The sequence below is a fragment of the Hibiscus syriacus genome, unplaced genomic scaffold (assembly GCF_006381635.1).
Source record: "Hibiscus syriacus cultivar Baekdansim isolate YM2019G1 unplaced genomic scaffold, ASM638163v2 tig00111513_pilon, whole genome shotgun sequence".
NCBI classification, from domain to species: domain Eukaryota; kingdom Viridiplantae; phylum Streptophyta; class Magnoliopsida; order Malvales; family Malvaceae; genus Hibiscus; species Hibiscus syriacus.
This window is the reverse complement of record NW_024063111.1, coordinates 114,280-137,694: the sequence shown is the minus strand read 5'-3', so window position 1 is coordinate 137,694 and position 23,415 is coordinate 114,280. Positions and strand designations below refer to the sequence as shown.

General features: G+C 35.2%; 2 protein-coding genes and 2 pseudogenes across 2 annotated transcripts; 1 reads left to right on the top strand and 3 right to left on the bottom strand.

The window, feature by feature from the left end:
- The first annotated feature begins 5,778 nt into the window (after positions 1 to 5,778).
- Positions 5,779 to 7,752, top strand: LOC120164411 (annotated as a pseudogene).
- A 763-nt stretch (positions 7,753 to 8,515) lies between these two features.
- LOC120164372 lies at positions 8,516 to 10,543 on the bottom strand (annotated as a pseudogene).
- Positions 10,544 to 10,979: 436 nt separating this feature from the next.
- Positions 10,980 to 13,946, bottom strand: LOC120164398. Its single transcript, XM_039174137.1, has 6 exons — positions 13,631 to 13,946; positions 13,012 to 13,189; positions 12,791 to 12,927; positions 11,674 to 11,800; positions 11,322 to 11,533; positions 10,980 to 11,244 (listed from the first exon to the last, which is right to left on the bottom strand). The coding sequence occupies exons 1-5, from the start codon at positions 13,711 to 13,713 to the stop codon at positions 11,423 to 11,425; spliced, it is 636 nt and encodes a 211-aa protein (XP_039030068.1). The 5' UTR covers positions 13,714 to 13,946; the 3' UTR covers positions 10,980 to 11,244; positions 11,322 to 11,422.
- Positions 13,947 to 20,894: 6,948 nt separating this feature from the next.
- On the bottom strand, positions 20,895 to 22,553 carry LOC120164376 (BOI-related E3 ubiquitin-protein ligase 1-like). The gene is made up of 3 exons (XM_039174115.1): positions 22,202 to 22,553; positions 21,711 to 22,122; positions 20,895 to 21,614 (listed from the first exon to the last, which is right to left on the bottom strand). The coding sequence occupies exons 1-3, from the start codon at positions 22,246 to 22,248 to the stop codon at positions 21,075 to 21,077; spliced, it is 999 nt and encodes a 332-aa protein (XP_039030046.1). The 5' UTR covers positions 22,249 to 22,553; the 3' UTR covers positions 20,895 to 21,074.
- Positions 22,554 to 23,415: the final 862 nt, after the last annotated feature.

Here is a 23,415-nt window from a genome sequence, read left to right as displayed (position 1 = left end):
GGGCAAATTTACGACATCGATCTCTCTCCGTAGGTACCATATTGAATTCATACTTCAGCATCTTCAGGAACTCGATCTCATATTCAGAAACAGTCATGTCTCCCTGAACCAGGTCTTGAAACTGTTGTCGTCTCTGAGCTAAGTAGCGCTCTCCCAGAAAACGGCTCCGAAAGCGATCCTTAATGAAATTCCAGGTCAAACGATCGGTAGGAACACTACTGGTCACTGACTCCCACCAAGTGTAGGCATTGCCATCTAACATCGCCACAGCACCCTGATATCTCTTAGTTGAGTCCAAACCCAACTGATCCATGCGTCTCTCTGTATCCTGGAGCCAATCCTCAGCTTCAGTAGAAGCTCCACCTATCTGTCCCCCAAAAGTTCTAACTCCATTGGCAATCAAAGTCTGCGAAATAGGAACCTCAGATACAACACCAGTAGCTCTGACTGCTCCCTGTATTAACTGCAGAAATTGTCTACCAAAATTCTCATCTAAAGCAACTCCGGTAGACTCTGACTCAATATCGGTCGCTCCTATTATCGGTGTAGTCATGCCAATACCAGCGGCAGGAGGCAGATCCGTTGGGGTCGTAGGAGCATGATCACCTATCGGAGGTGGGGGATCTACCCGTATCTCATCGATCGGATCTGCGAATCTAGCCACTCGACCTCGTCCATGGCTAGTTCGACGACCACGTCTAGCACTCATTTTGATGGATCTCAAGTTTACTACAGAAGATAAAACTTAGGGTTAGATAAGCACTTGGAGTCTCAAACATAGTTAAAATCTTAATAACTTTGTGACATGGCCTTAGTAACTCGTTTTGTAAAATATTTCAAAACTGTATTTTCAATGTGGACTCATACACAGTCCGAGGGTTAAAAACCAAAAGCTCTGATACCAATAAATGTCACCCTCTAGACCCGGCCTATGCGTTTCGACTAAGTCTAGTGGATCACATTATGATTATTAAAGACATTTTTCGAAACCGTTATTCCATCAATATAAAATCACATTATAAATAACATGAAATTATAAACAAATTATACTATCAAAATCCAACTCGTAAATATAGTACCAATAAATAATAATTTAATTTAAAACATGTCTTCAAATTCAATATCACAATAAACCGACCAGTATTAGCAAAAGAGTTATCATTATAAAATCCGATATTTTAAAATAAGGTCCATGTCACCAAAATAAAGTCAACTTGCCAGATAAAAACATTACAATCTGATTTACTTCAAGAGATATGTTGATCCTCCAAGTGCTCGAACCAATGTATCTAACCAACAGTATCTGAAAGGGGAAAACATTTTCAAATAGTGAGTTAGGCTCAGTGTGTCCCAACATTTCCATAAAATCACAATAGGTACAAATCATAGTCCAGTAATCTCACAAATTCGTAAAAGAGTTTAACTTTTTGAAAATCATAGTTTAACCCTTTTCCGGTACACCATCAGTAGTTCCCAAAATTATTTTCCTTATAGCTTACTTTATGCACATAGCAAAAAGAAAGCCGACTTAAGGATAGGCTCTGAAGCTTGTATCCTTAAGCCCAAGTCAATAAGTCCATATAGCTTACCCTAAGCACACAGCAAAGGAAAGCCGACCTAATGAAACATCTTGGGGCCCTCAAGAGTCACATTAGGCCCAGTTAGCTTGATCAGAGCTATTCCATCGTAATTCAATTCCAAAATTCAATTGCACCGTGACATAAATTCCATAAATCCAAAAACATGGTAATCATATATCATTTCAAAACAAAAATTAGATAGTAGCCATATTCCATAAATTGTCACATTAAATTGGTGCATCCATAAAACAATAACCAATGAATTCGGTGTACCACATATTAAAACCAATAAACAGTTCAATAATAAGTAGGGAACACACCTCGACAATAGGTTCAAATAGCAAATCTACTGATTGCTGGTTTCACCACGCTCTGCTACAGTTTTCGAACACGTGAATAATGGCACACGTGGTTTAACTAATCTAGAAGAGCTGAGTCGAGTTGTCGAACGATCCGGAGAGTCTCTTGTACCTTCAAACAATAATAATCTATCAGTCCCAAATCCTATTTAATTGTTCAAAACTAGACTTCTTAAGTATATAAGCATTTTTCGGGTTTGACTATCAATTTGGGGTATTTCGAGTCTGAATTTGGCCAAACGAATTACGGAATCGGAATCATGACGTCGAAAAACATAAAGTATGACTTTTCGAAAATTCAGATTCTTGGTCAAAGTCAACTACTTTGACCGTCGATTTGGAGTCCTTCGGGTTTGAATTTGATGAAAGGGACAGCGGAAACGGATTTGGCACGTCAAAAACTATCAGGATAGGTATACTCGGAAAAGATTAACGGTCGTTTAATGTTCGGTCAAATCCATTTTAAGTTTTGGTCAAAGAAAGTCAACGGTCAACGGTCGGGTCGGGTCGGGTCAACGGTCAGGTCGGGTACGACCGGTCAAACCGGTTCAGACCGGTTCAAACCGGTCAGAACCGGTTGAAAACCGGTTAAACCGGTTTCCAGCAGCCACTCGCCCTGCGGCGGCGCGTGAGGCGTTCTCCGGGGCCCTAAAAATCCCGGAAAAATTTCTAAAAATTATTTTGAGCGATTTCGAGATACTTACAACGATCGGTTCAAATTTTTGAACGGCGGAGAGCTCGATTTCAAATCGGCCGAATCTTTGACTGCACCACCTCCTCACGCGCCGCCGTCTACGGCGGACAAGGTTGACACTGGTGAACTCGGAACGGCACAAGGAACACGATGGTGCGGGAGGTGTCGTAAACGGAGCAACGATCAGCGGTGAATTTAAGATTTCATCGGTGATAGAGCTAACAAAACCGTCGCTACTTTGACTGGAAATTCCCGACGTTTGGCCACGTTTCGCTTCTATTAATTTGAAGGGTTTGTTCCTCGCTCGATGATGAACACAACGGTGGTTTCAAAACAACGATCGGAATTCGGACGGCGTCGGAATCGAGTTTGGAAGTTGTGTGCGTGAGGAATGATTTGTGAAATTGATTTTCAAAACAGAAATCACGCATATAACAAATTGCCTGCCGACATTCCAAGATTAAATTCAGGGCTTGGTCCCTGAATTTTCTTTAACTTTAAAACAAGCTCCAAGTTTTAAAATCTTTCAATTCAGTCCCAAATTTTCGCCAAATTTTCACAATTAAACCCTCCAATTTTAATTAAATATTATTTTGAAAATCGGGTTGTTATAAAATTAATATTAAAATATTAGAAAAGTAAAATTTATAATGTTTTTTAATGACAATATATAAATTTAAAATTCACTTTTAATCTTAACATACAAGTAGCAAAGTACACAGAAAAGTTTTAGGTGAAATATAATATTTATTATTTTTATTGATACAATAAAATGAAGAATTTCTAATGTTAGAATTTTATCATTTAATTATGAAAATTTTAGTTATAATTTACTCTAAGGTTACAAAAATTAATAAAAAACATTGATATGTGACGTGTGATACTTTATAATCACATAAGATCATTTTTACGAAGATAAGTAGTACTTTATCCATCCTATTATTTTTATCTAATGTTAATCAAGCATATAGTTTTAAAAAAGTTAATTTGATAAATATGTCAAGTCATATAAAATAAGAGAAATGTTAAAATTATTTTAAAAATTCATCGATAGATTTAATAGATTTATTTTGATTCAGAATATGACAAAAGCAAGAAGAAAATATAAATATTATTAAATTAACTTCGAGTTATAAAATATGAGTAATTAATTCAAAAAACTTTGTATCTACTCGGTCGAACGCTCATCCCAACCAACAATGTAAACCATTTTGATTATCCATTTCTTTGCGTATAAAATTTAGAATTCTTAAGAAAACATCACCTTGACCGTCCACTCTTCATAACATTGCAAATTGCTGAAAGAACCAACAGATTTAATAGGAACAAATGTCAATGTGAACGCTCAGAAAACTATACCCCATCCCCCACGCTTCACCAATTTTACAACATTTCTAATGACTTCTGCTTTTTAAATTCCTCCCTTTACTTTCGAAAGTCGTATTAATTTTCTTTTAAACAAATAATTAAATTAGTTTTCAAATCAATTATGACATAATATAAAATTAAAGGTAAAATACATAAATAATCCCCGACTATAGGAGATGCTTTGTTAAGTCTCCTGGTTATTAAAATTTATAAAATGATTCTCAAACTATAAGGTGTTGTTTTTTTGAATTCCCAACTATTAAAATTTACAAAATGTTCATTCAACTGTAAGTGATATGATAGTCGTATGAGATTATGTGATTATATTTTATCATATATTAGTCAACATATTAATGTCCAACTCAGACGAAAGTCAAATTTTTAACAGAAAATGATGAGTTTAAAATATTTGAATAGTTAGATGACTATTTTCTAATTTTTTAATAGTTGTGAAACTCAACAAAGCAACGTCCTATATTAAAGGATCATTTTATAATTTTAATAGTCGAAGAACTCAACAAAATAATATCCTATAGTTGAGGGACCATTTCTATAATTTACCCAATGTAAATATATAAAAAACTAAAATATGTTTGACATAGTATGTAATACGAATGTGATAAGAATGCATAAATGAATTAAAATTATGCATATTTTGTTGTGTAATAAAAATTTGAGTAAACGGCATGATTAATACCTTAATTATCATTTTTGTTCCGTGTTAGTTATTTAACTTTTATTATTTTTTAAATCACATCCAACGTTACGTTTTAATTTTATTTTGGTCACTCGTCTTTAAAAAGTTTACAAAATTGATGATGCGTCATTTCTTTAAAAAAATTTAAATGATGAAATGACATTACCTTATAACGAAACATTAGCGTCACTATTAATTTTTTAACGATGAATGATTAAAATGAAACTAAAATATAATGTTAGATATGATTTTGAAACAAAATTAGTTAGGTAATTACAGCAAAATAAAAATGATAATTAGATTATTAAGCGTGTAATTTACCTAAAAATTTTATCACTACTTGGCCGTCCCCTTTTAATTCGAATTGAGCCTTGTCAAAGAAAGGGGTATACAACAATGTAATTCAAATTTAAGGAAAGGTGCGATTCAAAATGTTAAACTCTTTTTGAATATTTCTGGTTGAACCTAACCTAAAATATTGATCTTTTAACATTTTCAAAACCTAAAATAATAATAATTTAATATTTTTGATTGAAGCAAAAAATGTTATAAATTTTTATTGCAACTATTTTTTAACATTTTAAATGACGAAAATATTAAAAGATTTATATTTTAGATTGTACTCGATTAAAAATGTTAAAAAAATTTAACATTTCCTGTTAAACATTTCATTGGTCTTAAATTAGGCCGGTGTTCTTTTAAGATTCCAAAAGAAAGAGAGATAACTATAGAATAGATTTGTATATGTGCGTGAGTGTTTGCTGTTCGTTTAGTCAATTTGGGTCTCTACTTTCCTCTTCCGTGCTTTTCATGGTCTTTCATTGACTGCATGTCCTTGTTTTCTTTCTATGATGTAACTGAGCTGTCGTACGGCAGTCATTATCCAAACCTTAGCTGGCTTTCGATTTTGTTTCACACCACCTATTCTTCTTCTTCTTCTTCTTCATTTTTCCATTGCTTTGAACCTGGACTTTTCTGGGTATTTTCGTTCCCTTGTTCCTTAACCGGGTCTCTAATCTTCTCCTTTTGAAGCCACAATTTTGAGGATATAACCTGAAGAGTTTTTGTTTTGGTAGTTTTCACAACTTAGAGAAAATGAAGTGTTTTTCTATGTTCAGCAAGGAAAATCGAAGAGCAAGCAAAGGGAATCAAGATCTGCTCCTGAATTGAGGAACCAAAGTAAACCAGATAATCCACTAAGTCGGACAACAAGATCGACGCCTTCTCCAAGGAGCATACCGGAGTTGTATAAAGAGAAAGAGCATAATTTGAGAGTCTTCTCTTTAGAAGAGTTGAAGGATGCAACAAACGGCTTCAACAGGTTGTTAAAGATAGGCGAGGGCGGTTTTGGGAGTGTTTATAAGGGATCAATTAGGCCTCTCAATGGTCGAGGCGATCCTACTGTTGTTGCCGTAAAGAGGCTCAACACGCTCGGTTTACAGGCACTTGCTTCAAAGTTAAAACTTTCGTTTTGCAAGATAAAATCTTTGCAATTTATTTGTTTCTTATGGTATTGTGGTTAACCTTGTAGGGTCATAAGGAATGGCTTGCGGAGATTCAATTCCTGGGTGTGGTTAGTCATCCGAACCTTGTAAAACTTTTAGGGTATTGCTCGTAGATGGCGAAAGAGGGATCCAAGGCTGCTGGTGTATGAATTCATGCCTAATCGGAGCTTGGAAGATCATCTTTTTAACACTACATCCACGTTGTCTTGGAGAACAAGACTAGAGATTATGCTTGGTGCTGCTGAAGGACTGGCTTATCTACACGATGGATTGGAAGTCAAGGTACAATCTTCTTTTATGTGAAACATGATCCTGGGATCGTCCTCTGCTTCTGTATCCATTACAACTAATGCACTAAATTACCTATCTTTTAATATACTGCAAATGATTGTTCAATCCATCTTTATAATGGACCGGCATTGTGTTGTTTGAATAGGTGATCTATCGAGATTTCAAATCCTCGAATGTGCTCTTGGACGAAAACTTTAGGCCGAAGCTCTCTGACTTTGGTCTTGCAAGGGAAGGGCCGACTGGTGATCGTACTCATGTATCCACGGCAGTGAGTAGATAACAGAGTGCACTATTTATTGTCTAATTTGATGTGTGCAAAGAATCTGGCGTTGCATCCTTGTTTAATTGTTGGTTCTTCCGCCCTCCACTATCTGTTGACCTTCAGCATCTCATATGTTGCTCTACATCTTCTAATTCCAACATCATGAGTCACAGTTGCCTTTTTGTTTTGAGCGTCATGATGCATTTCATAACATTTGTTGAACTAAGGTAGTTGACTTGTGTTTCTTTTCATTTTCGTAAAGGTGGTCGGAACTTATGGTTATGCTGCCCCAGAGTATGTTGAAACCGGCCATCTCACAATCCAAAGTGATATATGGACATTCGGAGTGGTACTTTACGAGATCCTCACGGGGAGGCGAACCATCGAAAGAAACCGACCAACATCGGAGCAGAAGCTTCTAGACTGGGTTAAACAGTTCCCACCCGACAGTAGACGATTCACCATGATAATCGATCCTCGATTTAGAGGCAACTATTCACTCAGTGAAGCTCAAAAAGTGGGAAAGTTGGCCAACAACTGCCTAAACAAAAATGCCAAAGAAAGACCAACAATGAGTCGAGTGGTAGAGAGCTTGAAGCAATTAATACAAGAATCAGAAGAGGCAAGTTCTTCGGCCGACAAGTCTGCTGATACATCATCCACCGGAAAGGGTGGCGGGCGAAGATCGAATAAGGCTTGAAGTTCGAACTATGAATGAAATTCTGGATGTCCCATGCTTCCGCTGAGCTGTGCAGCTTAAGGTTTCTCATACAGAGATCTGCTTAAAGACAAAAGGGATGGCCCTGAAGACTTCTGGTCTTTGCATTCCTTTTTTCTCCCTCTTTTCCTTTACTTCATAATACAATTCATGGATGGAACATAGAAGAGACGGTACCTAAAATGGCGAGAATTTTCGAATGTAGAATTATTGCTTTGTAAATTGCAACAATAGTGATTGTAAGACCTTGTGAATTGAATAGAAAAGTGAATTCCACAGTCGGTGAATCTTCAGAAATATAAATATATTATTTTCATTGCCAGACAAATTATCGATTTGTAACATGATCAATTAATTCAATAAATTATATTATATTAAAAAATAAATTCAAGTACGAATCAAACGACCTTAATATGAGTTGTGTATGATACAAATATCTGAACGTTCATTGTCAAATGATTGGATTTTTAAAACATATATTACCACTTGAAATCATCCTATATTATATAAAAATAATAAAAGAAAACCGTACTATTATCTTAATATGAGTTACATACCATGCTTTCTCTAACCTCTATATTTATAGCCATAAATAGATATTCATAATAATATTAACAAAGTTTCAAAAAAAAAAATGTATAAACTTTCCCTAATTTAATTATTTCATTTGCAGTGAATTATTTAAAATATAAATTGTTTTATAATAAAATTTTATTAATTAGTTTAATATATTTCTAATTAAATAATATAAAATTGATTGCATGTATGAAAATGTATTTTTTATATCAAATTAATTATACAAAACAATTTGCTTGGACTCCTTGGAAAAAAATCAATACAAGTCTCAAATTATTTTTTCAACCATAAAACTACAAATTTATTTACTTTTTCCATCTCACTCCATGTATAAGAAAAAGACAGAGTTCATAATCAAAGAATTGACCATTCTAACATATCTACCAGATTCTAATATTCTCAGAAGCCTGTTAAAACAATTGTATGAATCATGGAACATCAAACAATTTTCATCCTATTGGTTGACAGAACCTCATCACCTTCTGTGTTTAACCCAGATGTCACCCAGATCCCGATGATTGCAAAGGCTGGAAATCATCACGAACCCTGGAGGGCTTCCACCCGGATTCTTCTTTAGTTTCTCTTAGAGCAACAAAATGAAGAGCGTCACTTTGGACTTGGTACACATGACAACCCCACGGGTTTGATTCCGGAGCAAACCAAACTTTTTGCTCCTCAAATGTTGTTTCCTCCCCCAGTGTTTCTGCCACACAATGTACCAAATCAGCTTCCGGCTCGGCAAAATCTGCCACAGCAACACATCCAGGAGAGATGAATCCCGCAGGAGCCCTTGGATACCAAATCGAGACCGGACATCTAGACAGTTCCTCCATACCTGCAGAGACTCAATATGAACTGCCTTTCCAAAATGGTGCACTGGCTAACAATCTCAAGTCAAATTAGGATATTTATTTACTCTTACAAGCCCTAAAAGACAAAATGGGTATAAAGATAAAATTTCATAATGCCTTTGCTCTGTCTTACCAGGTCATAACCTACAGGAAGCGCAAATAGATCGTCAATTTTCCGGTAAACAGCAGCAACATTAGGAGGATGGTTCCCAACACGAGCTATGTCACCAATGAACACATACCTGAAGGAGAGATCATGATCCAATTCCAAACTTAATGCAAAAGTAAAAAGGAGGAAAAAACAAGACAATGTGACAATTAGGATAAAAATTGAGATCAAAGGATGGCTCCCAACATGAGCTCTGTCACCAATGGACACATACATGAAGGAAACGAAGCCATGATGCAACAACGAAATTAATGCCAAAATAAGCAATTACAACTTAAGGTGATGATAAGTATAAAAGGTTTGAGAATCAAAACTCCGCTCAATATTCCATATTTCATAAAACATACTAATTCATATACTGTTACTGAGTGAGCTTGTTACAACTAAGTTTCTTAAAGGTTAAATTTTAATTTTAATGATCCGCATTTAGCTTCTAAGTTATAATGTGGTTAGAATCTAAGACAAGTCAAAAAGAGCTATCAAAGAACTTTGTAATTACCCTTCCGGACAAATGGGCCTCCAAATGCTACATACTCCGCCATCATCTGTGACCTAGTAGACAACATAAACTATTTATGTTAAGATTGTGGAATGAAGTAATCTACGGTAAAACAAGAAGAGAATGACAAGGAATACATCACCTGTTTTCTACATAATGCACATCGGCCTTTCACTTCTCTCTCGCTGCTCCAGATCTTCAGAAAGTTTACACTGTTCAACAAATTTTGTTCCATCAGATGCAGAAAATGATGCAGAGAGCTCTTCCGATTTAATGATGGATTTCTTCAGGGCATGTGGTGCTTTCTTATCAGTCTCACTCCAAGATAAATGCAGATGCCTCTGGCTTGAAGGAACCTTCACATGTAAAATCTTGTCAGTGTTGTTCACATGACATCTTTAAAGCGTACAGATTTATACCAAGTACCAACCTTTGGCACAATGCTGTTCGGCTCAGATTGATGTGCTCTCCACATCTTACGCACTACCGAACAGATCTTAACAGCTTGCGGTTCTGTTCCCTCAACTTCTTCAACACTGCATTTTATGACTCTAACAAAAGCTTCTGATCTCCTAAAATTATTAAGATGGAGGAGTAAGCAAGAAGGAAGATGACTGCCTGCTTTTGCCAACTCCAGTGCCATGAGTTCTTCCCATGGCACGTCCCATATGATTGTGCAAGGTTTTTGTCCATCTTGTCGAGAGATGAACACTGCAGACAACGAGAAAAAAGGGCATTAGAAAATCAGCTGAAAATATATTTATGAGCCATAGCCCAAGTCCTCTTGTCTCACCTGCAATAGCATAACTCGTTTATTGGTCACTAGAAGTATCTTTTGGTATGGTACAATAAAATGCTCTTCATAATAATCAGAGCAAGCAAATTTAGAGGGCTCTTTAAATATCTCAGTACAGCCAAAACGTCGACTTGCTTCAGCCAGATAGAGCACCATCTGAAACAAAACCAAGAAAACAGTCAAGTCCTAGATTTTCCATTGTTAATCTACGCATAAGCCCTATTTGCTTTTGTTGGTAGAGTAATATTTGGCTTACATGTGACGGGAGTGGTGTTATCTTCTATCAGTTAATTAAAAATATATAGTGACTCGGGGATACTATTTGATTTTAGGTTGGAAGCTTACTAGTTAAGATGAATCAAGGTTTGAGTAGTCCATGGTCATACATTTCATTCCTAACTTCCAAAGACAAAAAGTAAAATGATAGCTTTCTCTAAGCAGAAACATCTCAGGAACACTTTTTCTAAGCAGAAACATCTCAGGAACACTTTTTCCATCTCAAAAAAGGCTACAAGATACCTGAACGGTAGCTTCTTTCTCAGAGTACTCTCTAAGAATGCCATCAGCATGAATTGCACGGGGGTTTCTAATTCTCTGGAAGGTGCTATGGTTAGTCAAAGCCTCCAAACATTTGGAACAACTAGCTTCAATTCCATCAACGGTCAATGAGAAGAAATCTAATGCTCCACTGACTGGTTGAACAATAAATCCTAAGAAAGCACGACCAATTCCATGCGCAAGTCCCACAAAACCCTGCTGTCTGGTACTTTCCACTGCTTTTCTCACAATTCCAGACACCCCGAAAGCAACACCTTGTGCAAGAGCTTCTGTTCCTTGAACAATTCCATCACGTACTCCAGTGATTCTCCTTGATGACACCTAAAATCTTGAGTTAGGATCTGGTTTTCGAACTTTTTAATAACCACTTATTGACAAAATAAAAGAGACAGACTTACCTGATTTGTGCGCAATTGCAAAAACTGTACATCGGTTGAAAGCTCAGCAAATCCTTTACTCAGAGAAGCCAAGGTCGAACTAGTCATACCAAGTACATCTACTAATGAAGAGGGTTATGAATCAAATCTCTCCAAATACGGTTTCCAATTGCAGGAAGTATGGAACTTCTCCGCATGAATCTGTCTTTCCGCATCACCCTTCTCAGGTGCACCTATAATTAAAAAATCAATCAGTAGCCTGATATTTACAGTCCCTGTAGACTTCTGTCCTGAACTCAAATATCCTAAATGCTGATTTAGCAAGAAGGGTCATTGCAATATTAAGTGATACAAAATGTTCTCTGACCCTGACCTGAAATTTGAAGGCATTTCCAATAGCAGAAAGTATAGGAATCCACACACCAAGAACCCCTTGAGGTCTCTGAGCTGCTGCTGTCTCAAGAGAAACTCTCAACCTTACTTCCGAAACATCTATCAGGCTGAAAAGTTCAGAAGAGAGAAAAATAATAATTACAGCTCAGGTTCAAACCGTAAATGATATTTTCTTTATACATTTAATAGACTGAAATAAGTTCTCTCGGAACACGTTTCATTCAAGGAGAAAATCTAGTAATGATGAATGAGAATTGCATAAAATATTACTCACATAACAATATGCGTGCATGGAATTCAAGTGGATGTTGAGCATACTAGCATTCAACAACAAACTAATGTTTGGCCTGGGATGCCTCGTGGTCATTTTTTTTTTTAAAAAAAGTGAATTTGTTTAGAGGTCAGTACTGAGCACATTATATCTCCAGCTACTTTGCTGATGAAGATTTCAAGAGAGATAAACATTTATTTAGTCAAAAAAACATAAAGAAGGAACAAAACAACATTCACATACAATAATCAAAACCACACACCTAAGTTTTTTTGATGCAAATATGGAGGTATCTAGAGTTGAACATACTAGCCGGCTATTACACATGAGAATGAAGGTGTGATAAAAATTAAATAAAATATTGTAATCTTAGCTTCGAAAATATCAGAAGATACTGAAAAAAAGAACACGAAGACCCTGAAACTTAAATAGTTAACAAAGTCAACTCAACTTGGATATAGAACATTAGTTGTATTCCTTAAAGTGGATTAATATGTAGGCTGCAGCACTAGAACACAAACAAGTGTAATGTGCACGTGTACTTGCATGCACCCTCTAGGAGCATATAGTCAAACAGACAGAGGAAGGTCAACATGAGGAAAGGAGTTACAGAGACTGAAACATGAAAAATATCAGAAAAACTATCAATAACTTCATGCTATTTTCCTCCCCAGAGATAATGAATAAGGAACAGCCATATACGTAGATCCTACCAAGGCATTGACCTTGCCAACATCGTTGATGCCCCAGTGTAGCACTGAAATCCCCTTCAGTCTATTTAACATTATAAGATTCAAACTGAAAAGAGATTGAATATTAGTCTTACTCAACACATATCTCTGGGTCAACTTGTGTGACGCTTGAACTTTGGGGAATGTGATCTAGCTGAAGATTGTTATAGAAATCAACTAATGCCCAGGTGATCGGTTCATGAACATTAAGCCTCCAAGACTTGTCAGTCACCTATTAACATAATATGATCAGTTACGCTATTGTCTAAAGAAACAGTGTACCCTAATGCTAAGCATAATGCAGATAGAGCTTTACCCGTATATAGACATATGGATACACCTGAATCCCATCAGAGTTCACATTTCGCATTGTAATAGTTGTCTTAAATACAGGATGATGAATATCACTCATCTGCTCAGGTGCTAATAGCACTGGCATCAAAGTTAAAGGAAGCTGGTTGTCAATCTGCAAATGTCCCAGTATGAGCTTGAACCTAGAAGAAAGAAAGAAACAGAATCTCTTAGCATATTCATCCAAAGTACCAAGACAGAAAATTGAAAGATGATATATATTTAAATCCAAGACATAACAGATACTTGAAAATAGTTTCTAAGTTGCAACCAAAAGCAAAGGAAATCAGGAAAAGAATGTTGTTAATTTAATTCATCTCATAAGCAACGGGATTTCCATTTATGAAGCAAGAGTACAGCACACAATAGGAATTTGAATCAAGAAAAACTAGGGATTCTAAAATTATAATCCAGCTTAAAATCTGTGTGATAAAATTCAAAGAAGTCACTAGATCAGAAAGCACAACGTGTTTAAATAATTTTCAACAGGTAGCAGGACATTCATACAATGGCCAGGAAAAAAATTCCAAACAGCTGAAAACTGCAACATCATGCCAAACAATATATGAAATAGAAGCTCTTACCTGCTGGTGGTTCCACCATCATAGCCTGTAGAATATGATATAAAGGCTCTGTCAAGGTACACGTAAAAGAGCTCTCTTGGCATGTGGTCCACAATAGATACCCCAACAACTCCCAACTCAATGATGACTTCTATTGGTGTGACATCAACCTATGGTTTTCCAGCAGCCGTCAGAGACCTACCTCCATGTGAACTCAATTTCCACGTCCGATCATCAGTAAAGCTAACAACCTTGATATTACCTATTTCAAAAACATGCAACTGCATTCCAAGATCACCTTCACCTGTAGGAGACTGCACAACACTTTCCAAATTGATTTTCCAGACACGGTTATTGCAATCTCCGCTGATTTTAACATCTGAACTTTTGTCCATATGGATCTTCCCAGGAAAAATTTGTAGTTGAAAGAGCTCCTAAACTGATCCATGCATACATATTGTTTTGTCAATGGTTCAGTTCTCAATCCTGTTTATTCAAGTTTTGACAAGTCAATAGACACTAACATAAACGTGCAATTACTCACAAACTATCAATATTTATATCTAGGAAACAATGTATACTTGCCTGATAGGACCTTTGGTTGATCCAAGGCGGAATACAACTATAAAACGTGATCCTTCTTCATAGCCACGTATTTCTACATTCAGAAAAGTCCTTGTACCATCATGCCCCCTCAAAACAAATGAGATAGTATCCTCTTTGACTATTTGAACAGGAAATGACCAATCTGTATCTTCTAGTATGGCCGCCCTCTTCTTAACCTTGGGGTCATGGGATCGAGTCCCACGGAGGCATTTCATAATTCGGAGGTCTCCTACGGAAGCTATTCTCAACCTGACGTTGGGGGCAGCCTACTATCCTACCTCCCCCTTACCCCATTACATATGGGAATAAGAGTCGACTAATTTTTTTCTGTTGAAAATTTATTTTTGTCTTTCTAAACTTTTATAAGTTCACATCTCTTTTAAAATTTTATAAATTCACTCCATGTAATATAATATATTGTGTCCGTCCCTGAGCATATATCGGTAAATTTTAGGCTGTTGCATTCGTTAAAGATTCATTTTAGGAGCTGTACCTAACTTATAGTTAAAAGTAGCAAGTAGCTGCTGTAAATTCATGTTAATACTAGCAGCAAGCCAGTGGCTTAAATTACGTTATTAGCAAAAAGGGTTCTTTTATAGTGATGTGAGCTCAACTTAGGTCCTAATTGCTTTATAATTTTCTCAAATTTTAGTACGACTGAATAGTATAAATTTTTGTTAAATGTCTTGGTGTATCATTTTGCATTAATTGAATAGATTTACATTGCTGTTCTTATTTTTAGAATAATATTAATGATAAATTTATTATAATGGTATAATTTTAAGAAAGTCAAAAGTTTTAGGTTAGATTTGTGGAGTTCATACTATTTTTTCGGTGAAAGATGCATCATATTCGTATCCACGAGGTCAAAAGTGATTGAACTATTAATTTTGGGGTTCGATTATTGTAGGTGATAGTGGTCGATGACGATCAAAAGTGATTGATGTAGGCGGGCACAAGATTTCATGTTAAAAGGCGAACTTATAAAATCATAAGTAGGAACAAAACTTAGAAAATTTTAGGGGGGCAAAACATATTTTCAATAGAAAATATATAAAATATATAAGAATTTGAAATTTTTAGAGAGGTGAACGGCCCCACCCGCCCCCCTCTAGATCCATCCATGGATGATGGTGATGAGCAACGATTGATGACGGATATTTTGATAGAATTTAAAGATTAAATTGATATTTTATTTGATTTTTAAGAGTTAAATTGACATTTTATCTAAGTTTAGATGTTACATTATTATTTTATCTAAAATTTAAAAATGAAATTAAAAATGAAATTCTTTTATTAACATATGACATCATCAATTTAACGTTTTACTGATAAAAATGAAGTAAATCAATAATGTAATCAAAATATTATATTTTTAAAACGAAAGTGACCACAGTAATATATTACCCTTTATGTGCTTTGTAAGCTTTTGCACTTTCTTTAAGAAGCATCCCAACTTCCAATTGTTTTGCTTCTTATGATTTTTTTTCTTTCTTTCTGCAAATACTTGATTAAAAAGGATTATTTCTTTAAATAAATAAAAAAAAGAAAAGAAAACGAATAACAGATAGATTTAATCAATCGTCTTGGAGTTGGAATGGGCGAATAGACATTAAGAAATGTGCGACGGAGTCTTAAATAAGCAAAGCATCAAGCACTTTGACGAAACTAAGACATAAGAGTGAAGTAATTCGGATTAAAATAGAATGGTATTCGATTTAAAAACATATATTTTGAATGATTGATCGATAAACTAAATTAATTGTTATTATAATTTTATATACACAAATCAAGCGATCTTGGTGGTAAATTAATTGTTGTTATTTCTTAAAATTTTGGATTCAATCAAGCATCATGAATGTCAGAAGTATTAACATTCAATGTCATATGGTTTAGAGTTATCTTTAAACAAAAATTATCTTATACTTACCCCAGATTAATCAAGACTTTATGTTTATATATATATAACTTAAATTTCCCTAAATGTTTTGGTTTAATGGTAATTCATTTTTTTAATATAAATTTAAATATTTTTTTTGAAATAAATATGTAGATTGCATTAATCATAGACGATATTATTTAAAACAGTACAGGAAATACATTCATGACAATCATGAATAAAACATAATAGTGAATGACTATCGATAGCTTAATGAACAAAAGTAAAGTAACCAAAGCAGACGATTGAAAAATCGAAAGTAATTAAAGAGGAAGATTGAAAAATCAATCTCCCTTAATCGCAATCTCACCCTATCATCATGAGAATAATTAAGGGAGGACAAAGGACTAGTCATTGAAAATAAGTCATGGTCAAAATAAAGAAAAACACGACCAAAGGATGGCATCACGAGAAGACAGCTTGTACTCGTTTTCAAGACACGTTTACAAGCTGAAACAACAGTAAAATTACCTAACATGTTATTAAGCTTTTTTTATTACATGAACTTCCAGACAAATGGTGTCACAGCCATTTGATAACGAAATAACAACACCGAAGAAGAAGATACAACATTGTTTGGCTTCCACTTCCAAAAAAGTTTATTGCTTTCATGGACTGCATTTTTTCCTCTTTCCTCTTTCTCTCACGATTTCATGTGAAATATCAATGAGGGTCGCTCTGTATTGTAGATGAGAATAAATTGGTCTCACCGATTATTGATGGTTTATCTCTTTTAGTTTGGATGGAGAATTACGATTGACGAGGAGACGATCGTTGACTGTGTTTTTCTGTGAGAGAGAGGTGATCAAGAAGGAGATATGTTGTCTAGAATGTAGAAGACTCGGTCTCTCTCTAGATCGCGTTGGAAGTATTTATAGTGACCCTAGTCTAGTGGTGTCAGACATAATATAATTATGATTATTCGTAAGTGAATAGGATAGATAAATCTAGTAGTCATACTTTAAATTTTGCTCTGGTAAATTACATGAGTCTGTCAGAAATCCTTTCTAGATGTCTTGTCTATGAACTTAACCTATCAAAAGGTACTCTCATTTCGGAGGTCAGAGATCTTTTAACAACTTCGGTGGATGGAGAAATATTATCTAAGGTTTTCGACTGACTGAAAGCTGATAATTTTCGAATTACATCTCCATAAATATATAATGTATATCTATCAAATCTTTTATACCACCATATGTCGGTTCATATCCATTATCTGCATACTTATTTTTCAAAGGCATGGGAGTGAACAACTCAGGACAACATGGGGCCTTACTCTTATGAATTTTATGTATTCTCGTCGTTGTCTCATCTTTAATTAAGAATCTATTTACCGATGGATTTATTATAATTTATCATATATTTTCAAGAGAAATCCTGTTATTGGGTCCCTGAAAACGTCAGAAATCCTTCAATAACATGAAGTCTAATGATGGAAACATATAACCCTTTTTCCTTGAGACATCTTCTGACTTATGAATTTGACAACATGGAGTCATGAATAAACTGTGTGAATTGGACAATGTAATGTGATGGGCATGCCATGTGATCACGACATGCATGTTTACTGTTAAAGTTGCATAAAACTATTGCTTACCAATTTTATATATGCCTTTTGATCCAATCTATTCAAAGCATAGAGTCTTGGTTTAGTTTCTAGATATTAAATTTAGACAGTAGAACGGATTTATTAAGTGACTTTAGTGGTAAAAGGAAATATTTTCCTTAAAATTCTCAGGTTCGAACAACCGTGTTTGTAGGATAGGCTGAGAAAACATCTGAATAAATATTATCTTATAATCGTACCAGATTATTTTAAAAATTAGACATTAAAACAAACACCTTCGTTTAAAAAGAAAGAAAAATTGCATTCAATGCATATGTACATTGAAACATGAAAGCTACAGCTTTGGATTTGATGCTAATTTTAATGCCTCTCTGGCTCTATAATTCTCTTGGATCTCAAGGAAACTTTTTTTAGCTGAATTCCAAGATTCGTTGTATTGTAAATTTGTAAATTGTAATATAGCAGTTGATATAAAGGCAAAAATTTGCTTCTGCTACAAGTTTATCAAGTTACGAAGAAAAGCAGCTCCAAGAATTCCAAAGGCAAAAGAGAGCTATGAGTTTAGAATTTTATTCACAGATTTAAAAAACAGCAGATTTAGCCTAATTATGTGTGTAAACAAACAAATCAATCCTGATTCCCTCCAACCCACTTTTCTGAAGAGTTCGAAACTCACCCAATGTAACTGTAGACTTTTATGGAGAATATATACTGAATAATTGAGTTATGAACATGCAGAAAAGAGATGCGTACAATCCATGGGATTTTGTCTCAAGAACTGACCCAATCAAATGAAGATATTGATGATGTGATGTTAGCATTACGTAGGCTACTGAATCTCTCTCTTAGTTGGTATATGCGATTTTACATTATTTCATCACTATAACAACCATGATTTACGTTACATTTTATGACAATCAAACTGGCGAGTATATATATATATATATTACGGTTATGATTCACTTATATAATGTAAAACTCTTTTAATTTTTTTACAAATTTAAAATCATTCGATGAATGAAATTAGATGACTGAGATTAATTCTCTTTTTATCAGTGAATATCTTCACATTTTCTATTGTTAATCTCAACCATCTATTTCCGTAGCATTTTGATTCTAACAATTTATTTTAGGGCAAAAAGTACTTAACATTTGACTAAATAGTCATTTTGGCACATATTCTTTTTTTGGACATTTTAGCCAAAAAAATTTCATTGTAGGGTGAAAACCCCATATTTTGAAGCGTTAATCGTTTATTTACTAATGACTTCTCCATGGATGGACTAAAGGAAATATGGGCCATACCTTCCCATTTGTTAATATGAACATGTGCGTTTCCATTAGTCTCAATCCTCCAATAGAACCCATCGACTAGAGCCTCTTTTGCCCCATATAAACTTGTCCATGCATAAGAAGGGTTCTCTCTTAATTTGGCCTCCAAAAATGAAGAGTTCGGAAAGTACTTCGCCTTGAAAATTTTAAACGCCAAAGAATTCGGTTCATGAACAAATCTCCAAATTTGATTTTCAAGTTGAGTTAAGTTAAACAGTTTAAGGTTCCAAAAACCCATCCCATCATCTCTTTTAACTCGACAAACCTTGTCCCATCCTCTCGTGTTATGCCTCTTGGACCACCAATATGACTGCATGTGGGAGGTAATTGCGTCCAAAACTCCTTCAAGCAGAATATAACAAGACATTGCATAAGTGGAGAGGGCTTGAACAACCGACTTGAGAAACACCTACCTACCTCCATAGCAGATAATGTTCTTGGTCCATCCGTGAATACTTTTGATTGCTGTATCTTTCACGAATGAAAAGTCTTCCATCTTGTTTTTACCAACCATAAGCGGCAATCCAAGAGACTCTGCACACCGAAAAGAAAAACAAGAGGTTGCCATCCGCATAGAAGAGGTGATTGACTCTATGCCCATGTAAACTAGCTCTAACCCCTTCGAGTTTTTTGCATTGTTGTTCGGTAAGGAGAGCGGACGAGAGACTCCGCACTCAAAAAAGAAAAAGATATAGGGAGAGAGGGTCTCCTTGTCTAAGTCCCCTCTCCAGTTTGAAAAGATTCAAGAGCTGCCCATTAATCTGTACATAAAAAGAAACTGAAGAGCTAAATTTCAAAATAAGCATGATAAAAGAGCCGTTAAAGCCCAATCTCTTCATAACACAAGCAATAAAATTTCATTCTCTATCGTACGCTTTCTCCATATCCAGTTTGATGGTCACCCCTTTATTAGGGCCATTTTTCAAACTTTTCAAATAATGCATTAATTCATGTGCAACAAAGAGGTTATTGGAAATACGTCTACCAGGAACAAAAGCACATTTGTTACGAAAAATACATTGAGACATCACATTTTTAAGACGATTCAAAAATAACTTTAGAGACCACTTCGTAGATGATCGAACATAAATAAGCAGGCCTAGAGGTCTTTAAGCACCAAAAATCATTCAAAGCAATTCTATTAAGAGGTTTGGAATCTTATTCCATCAAGTGAGATTTCGAGTGCTTAGAAGATCATTAGTAGTTTTAGTTTTTCGTGTAGTTAAATTTGAAGTGTTTGACGGTGGTTCACGATGTGATTTGACATATCTGACGGTGGTGCTACCACATTCTAATTTTAACATCAATTAAGCAATGAGTAAAGATATTTATAATTCAAATCTCTCTGATGTGTTGATGTCTGTTTTATGCTTACAATATTAAAATATTCGTGTTGAATTGTGGTTGTTGATCATAGTAGCTCCAGGGACGAGGATATAACGCTACTATTATGTAGTTTACACTAAGGTCATTTAATGTTAAAAAAATAAAATTAATCCCAATTTGACTCCTCCTTCGAGTGTTACAAGTTGTGCTGATTTTTTTAAGAATTTGCATTGCTCCTAAAAAAACACGATGAAATTGATGAGTATGCAATAACATTAACAGCAATTGGAGTTAAGTAAATCACGAGACAGTTTTAAAAAAATACCACATTTTAAATTTTGCATTTTTGTCTCTCATTGAGAGAGCTTTGTAGCAAAGCAATTGCACTGTTATTCCATTTAGCATGCCAAAACAATTAAGTAAATCAAAATTGTCATCGTATTTAACAACATTAAGACCATAATCAAAGAATTAATATATTTTAACTTAAAATTCCAAAAATAAATAGAAAAGACAAGAGAAAGGCAACGCCATTACCCAAGTGGCCTATGTACATTGGGAACCAAGTAAAAGAAAAGATAAAATTTCTGGGTTTTCCGTAAAAAACCATTAGTAACAGACCCTTCAAAAAGAAATTAAATTAAAAAAATAAATAGAGAGCCAAGTTATTTTTTAAATATTTTAATTTATTTTTTTCAAGAAAGAAACACCTCAACGCTAGAATTTCGAACGGCCAGGCAAACGGGGCACATTTGCGCCACTCGATCACACTCTGTACAAAGGCAAAGATGCCGACACGGCAGCAACACTACCGAGGCGGCGCGTGTCCAACACGCCTTGCAAGACGGTCCCGAAGCTGTCATCCGTTCGGGGTCCACGTAAGCCGACTCTGCGTCCTCCGCCTGCCCTTCCGCTCCTCCGGCGCTATTTAGCCCCTCCTCCCCTCTCCTTCTATCTTGTGTCACAGAAGTCCCGCCTCTTACCATAGCTTGCTGGAGCTGCGCTTGCAACGAAGCCGCCGTCGCCTCCTGTGCCCTAGCTTTAGCTTGCCAAACCTGCCCCTCTACGCTTAATTGCGCTGCGCGTGCTTCCAGCTCGGCGTTCCGACGTGATGCTTTCTCCAGCTTCTCTTCTTTCTCCCTTAACCTCCTCACCACTGATTCCTCCGCCGCCACCAGCAGCGCATGGAAGTGCCTATTCCTTTCCTCCGCTAACGTTCGGCGTAATTCTTCTCCCTATAATAAAAATAACAATTAAAATCCCAAAATAAATTTCATTTCCCAAACAAAAAATTAACGAGAACCCATTTGAAAGAAAGAGAAAAGGGGTACATGGGCTTGCAGAAACCGGTCCAATTCATCTCTCTGGCGTTTGATTTGAGTACCCAAATCGTCGGATGCTATGGACAAAAAGCCAGTGGAGCTGGAAACAATATCTTGTTGTTGCTGCTGTTTGTTTTGAAAATTTGGATTCTGACTTTGCTGTTGGTCGCTGAAAGATAATCGGAGGCCGGTGGAGACGGCATTCAGCTGGTGGGGCGGGGAAAGCTCTAGCAACTGCGGCGGTTGCATTTGCAAAGAAAACGAATTGATCGGCGTTGTTGTTATTGTCGCCGCCGCTGTAACTTCCCGTCCTCTTTTCCTCGGATTGATATTATTATTGTTGAAGAACATATGGGATTGATCCAGAAAAGCTCCTCCTGCTTGTTGCTGCAATGAAAATTCATTCCCCTCTTGTCCTCCTCTGAAAAATAACAAAAAAGAAAATATAAACAAACATAAGAAATGATTAAAGAGGCAGAGAAAGAGAGATAAAGACGAACCTGTTGAGGAAGATGACATTGGAAGGGTATTGAGCTTGAACGGCCATTAAAGATAACAGTGTAACGGGAAAGCAATAAAGTTGAAGAAAATCAATAACGAAAGACAAAGGTCGTGAACAAGAAGCCGATGCCTGGTGCAAAATCACTCTTCTTCTTCGTTATTCTATCTTACCGGCGTTGTTTTAGATGATATATAGATAGGAAACAGAGAGAGAAATGGGTATGGGGGAAAGAAAGAATGAGTCCAATTCACTCTTTTATTTGCTTTGGATTTGTTGCCTTTGCTTTCTTCTTCTTCGGGATGGGATGAGACAACTCTCGTGTTTGTTATCAAAACTTTCACACCTCCATTTAATATACCATTTACCCTTTATTCTTTTTTTGCTTATTTCTTTCTTTATTACAATAATTAACTATTTAACTAAAGCACGGTTAAATAATTCCATAAATAAATTATACAAAAATAAAGAGTACATTTTGTATTTAGTCATCTACTTATCATTTTGATTTCATTTTAGTCGTCCGTTATTAAAAAATTAATAAAATAATATGTCACCATAAGATAATACAATGTCATCATTGAAAAAATAAAAAAAATACAACATCATTAGTTTTTTATTTTTAACTTCGTTTGATCAAAATGAAACTAAAATATAACGTTAAGTATGATTTTGAAAAAATAATAGCTAGATGACTAAAATGAAACTAATGTGATAATTGGATGACTAATTACGTAGTTTATCCAAAAATAAATATGGGTTTGTACATTGAAAGTCTATATTTATATACCCTGATCATATTGATTTTGAAAATTGATTTCTTTAGTTGTATTCCTTAATCTTAACGATGAAGGAAAAAAAAAATCTCAATCACCAATTTAAAGATTGCATGGATCGATAAATAGTGCGTATGTCCAAATACGGTGAGCTTTTAGAAGGAAATGAAAGTTTTGGAGTATTTCATGGTAGATATCATCATACAAATCCAGATAAATTACGTTAATCATCGATAATTACAGCAAACTGAGGTTGCCATGGTGTGGACAAATACAAATAGTTAAAGGAAACCTCTTAATGTGGAATACTAATAAATTAAGGTTTGAAATTAGAATGAAAGATTACGATGGACGTAAATATTAAATATTAATTTTGATAAAAAAAAAAACAATGATAATCAATACACAAACGAAAGCAAAAAACAGGAACGGAAGGCTA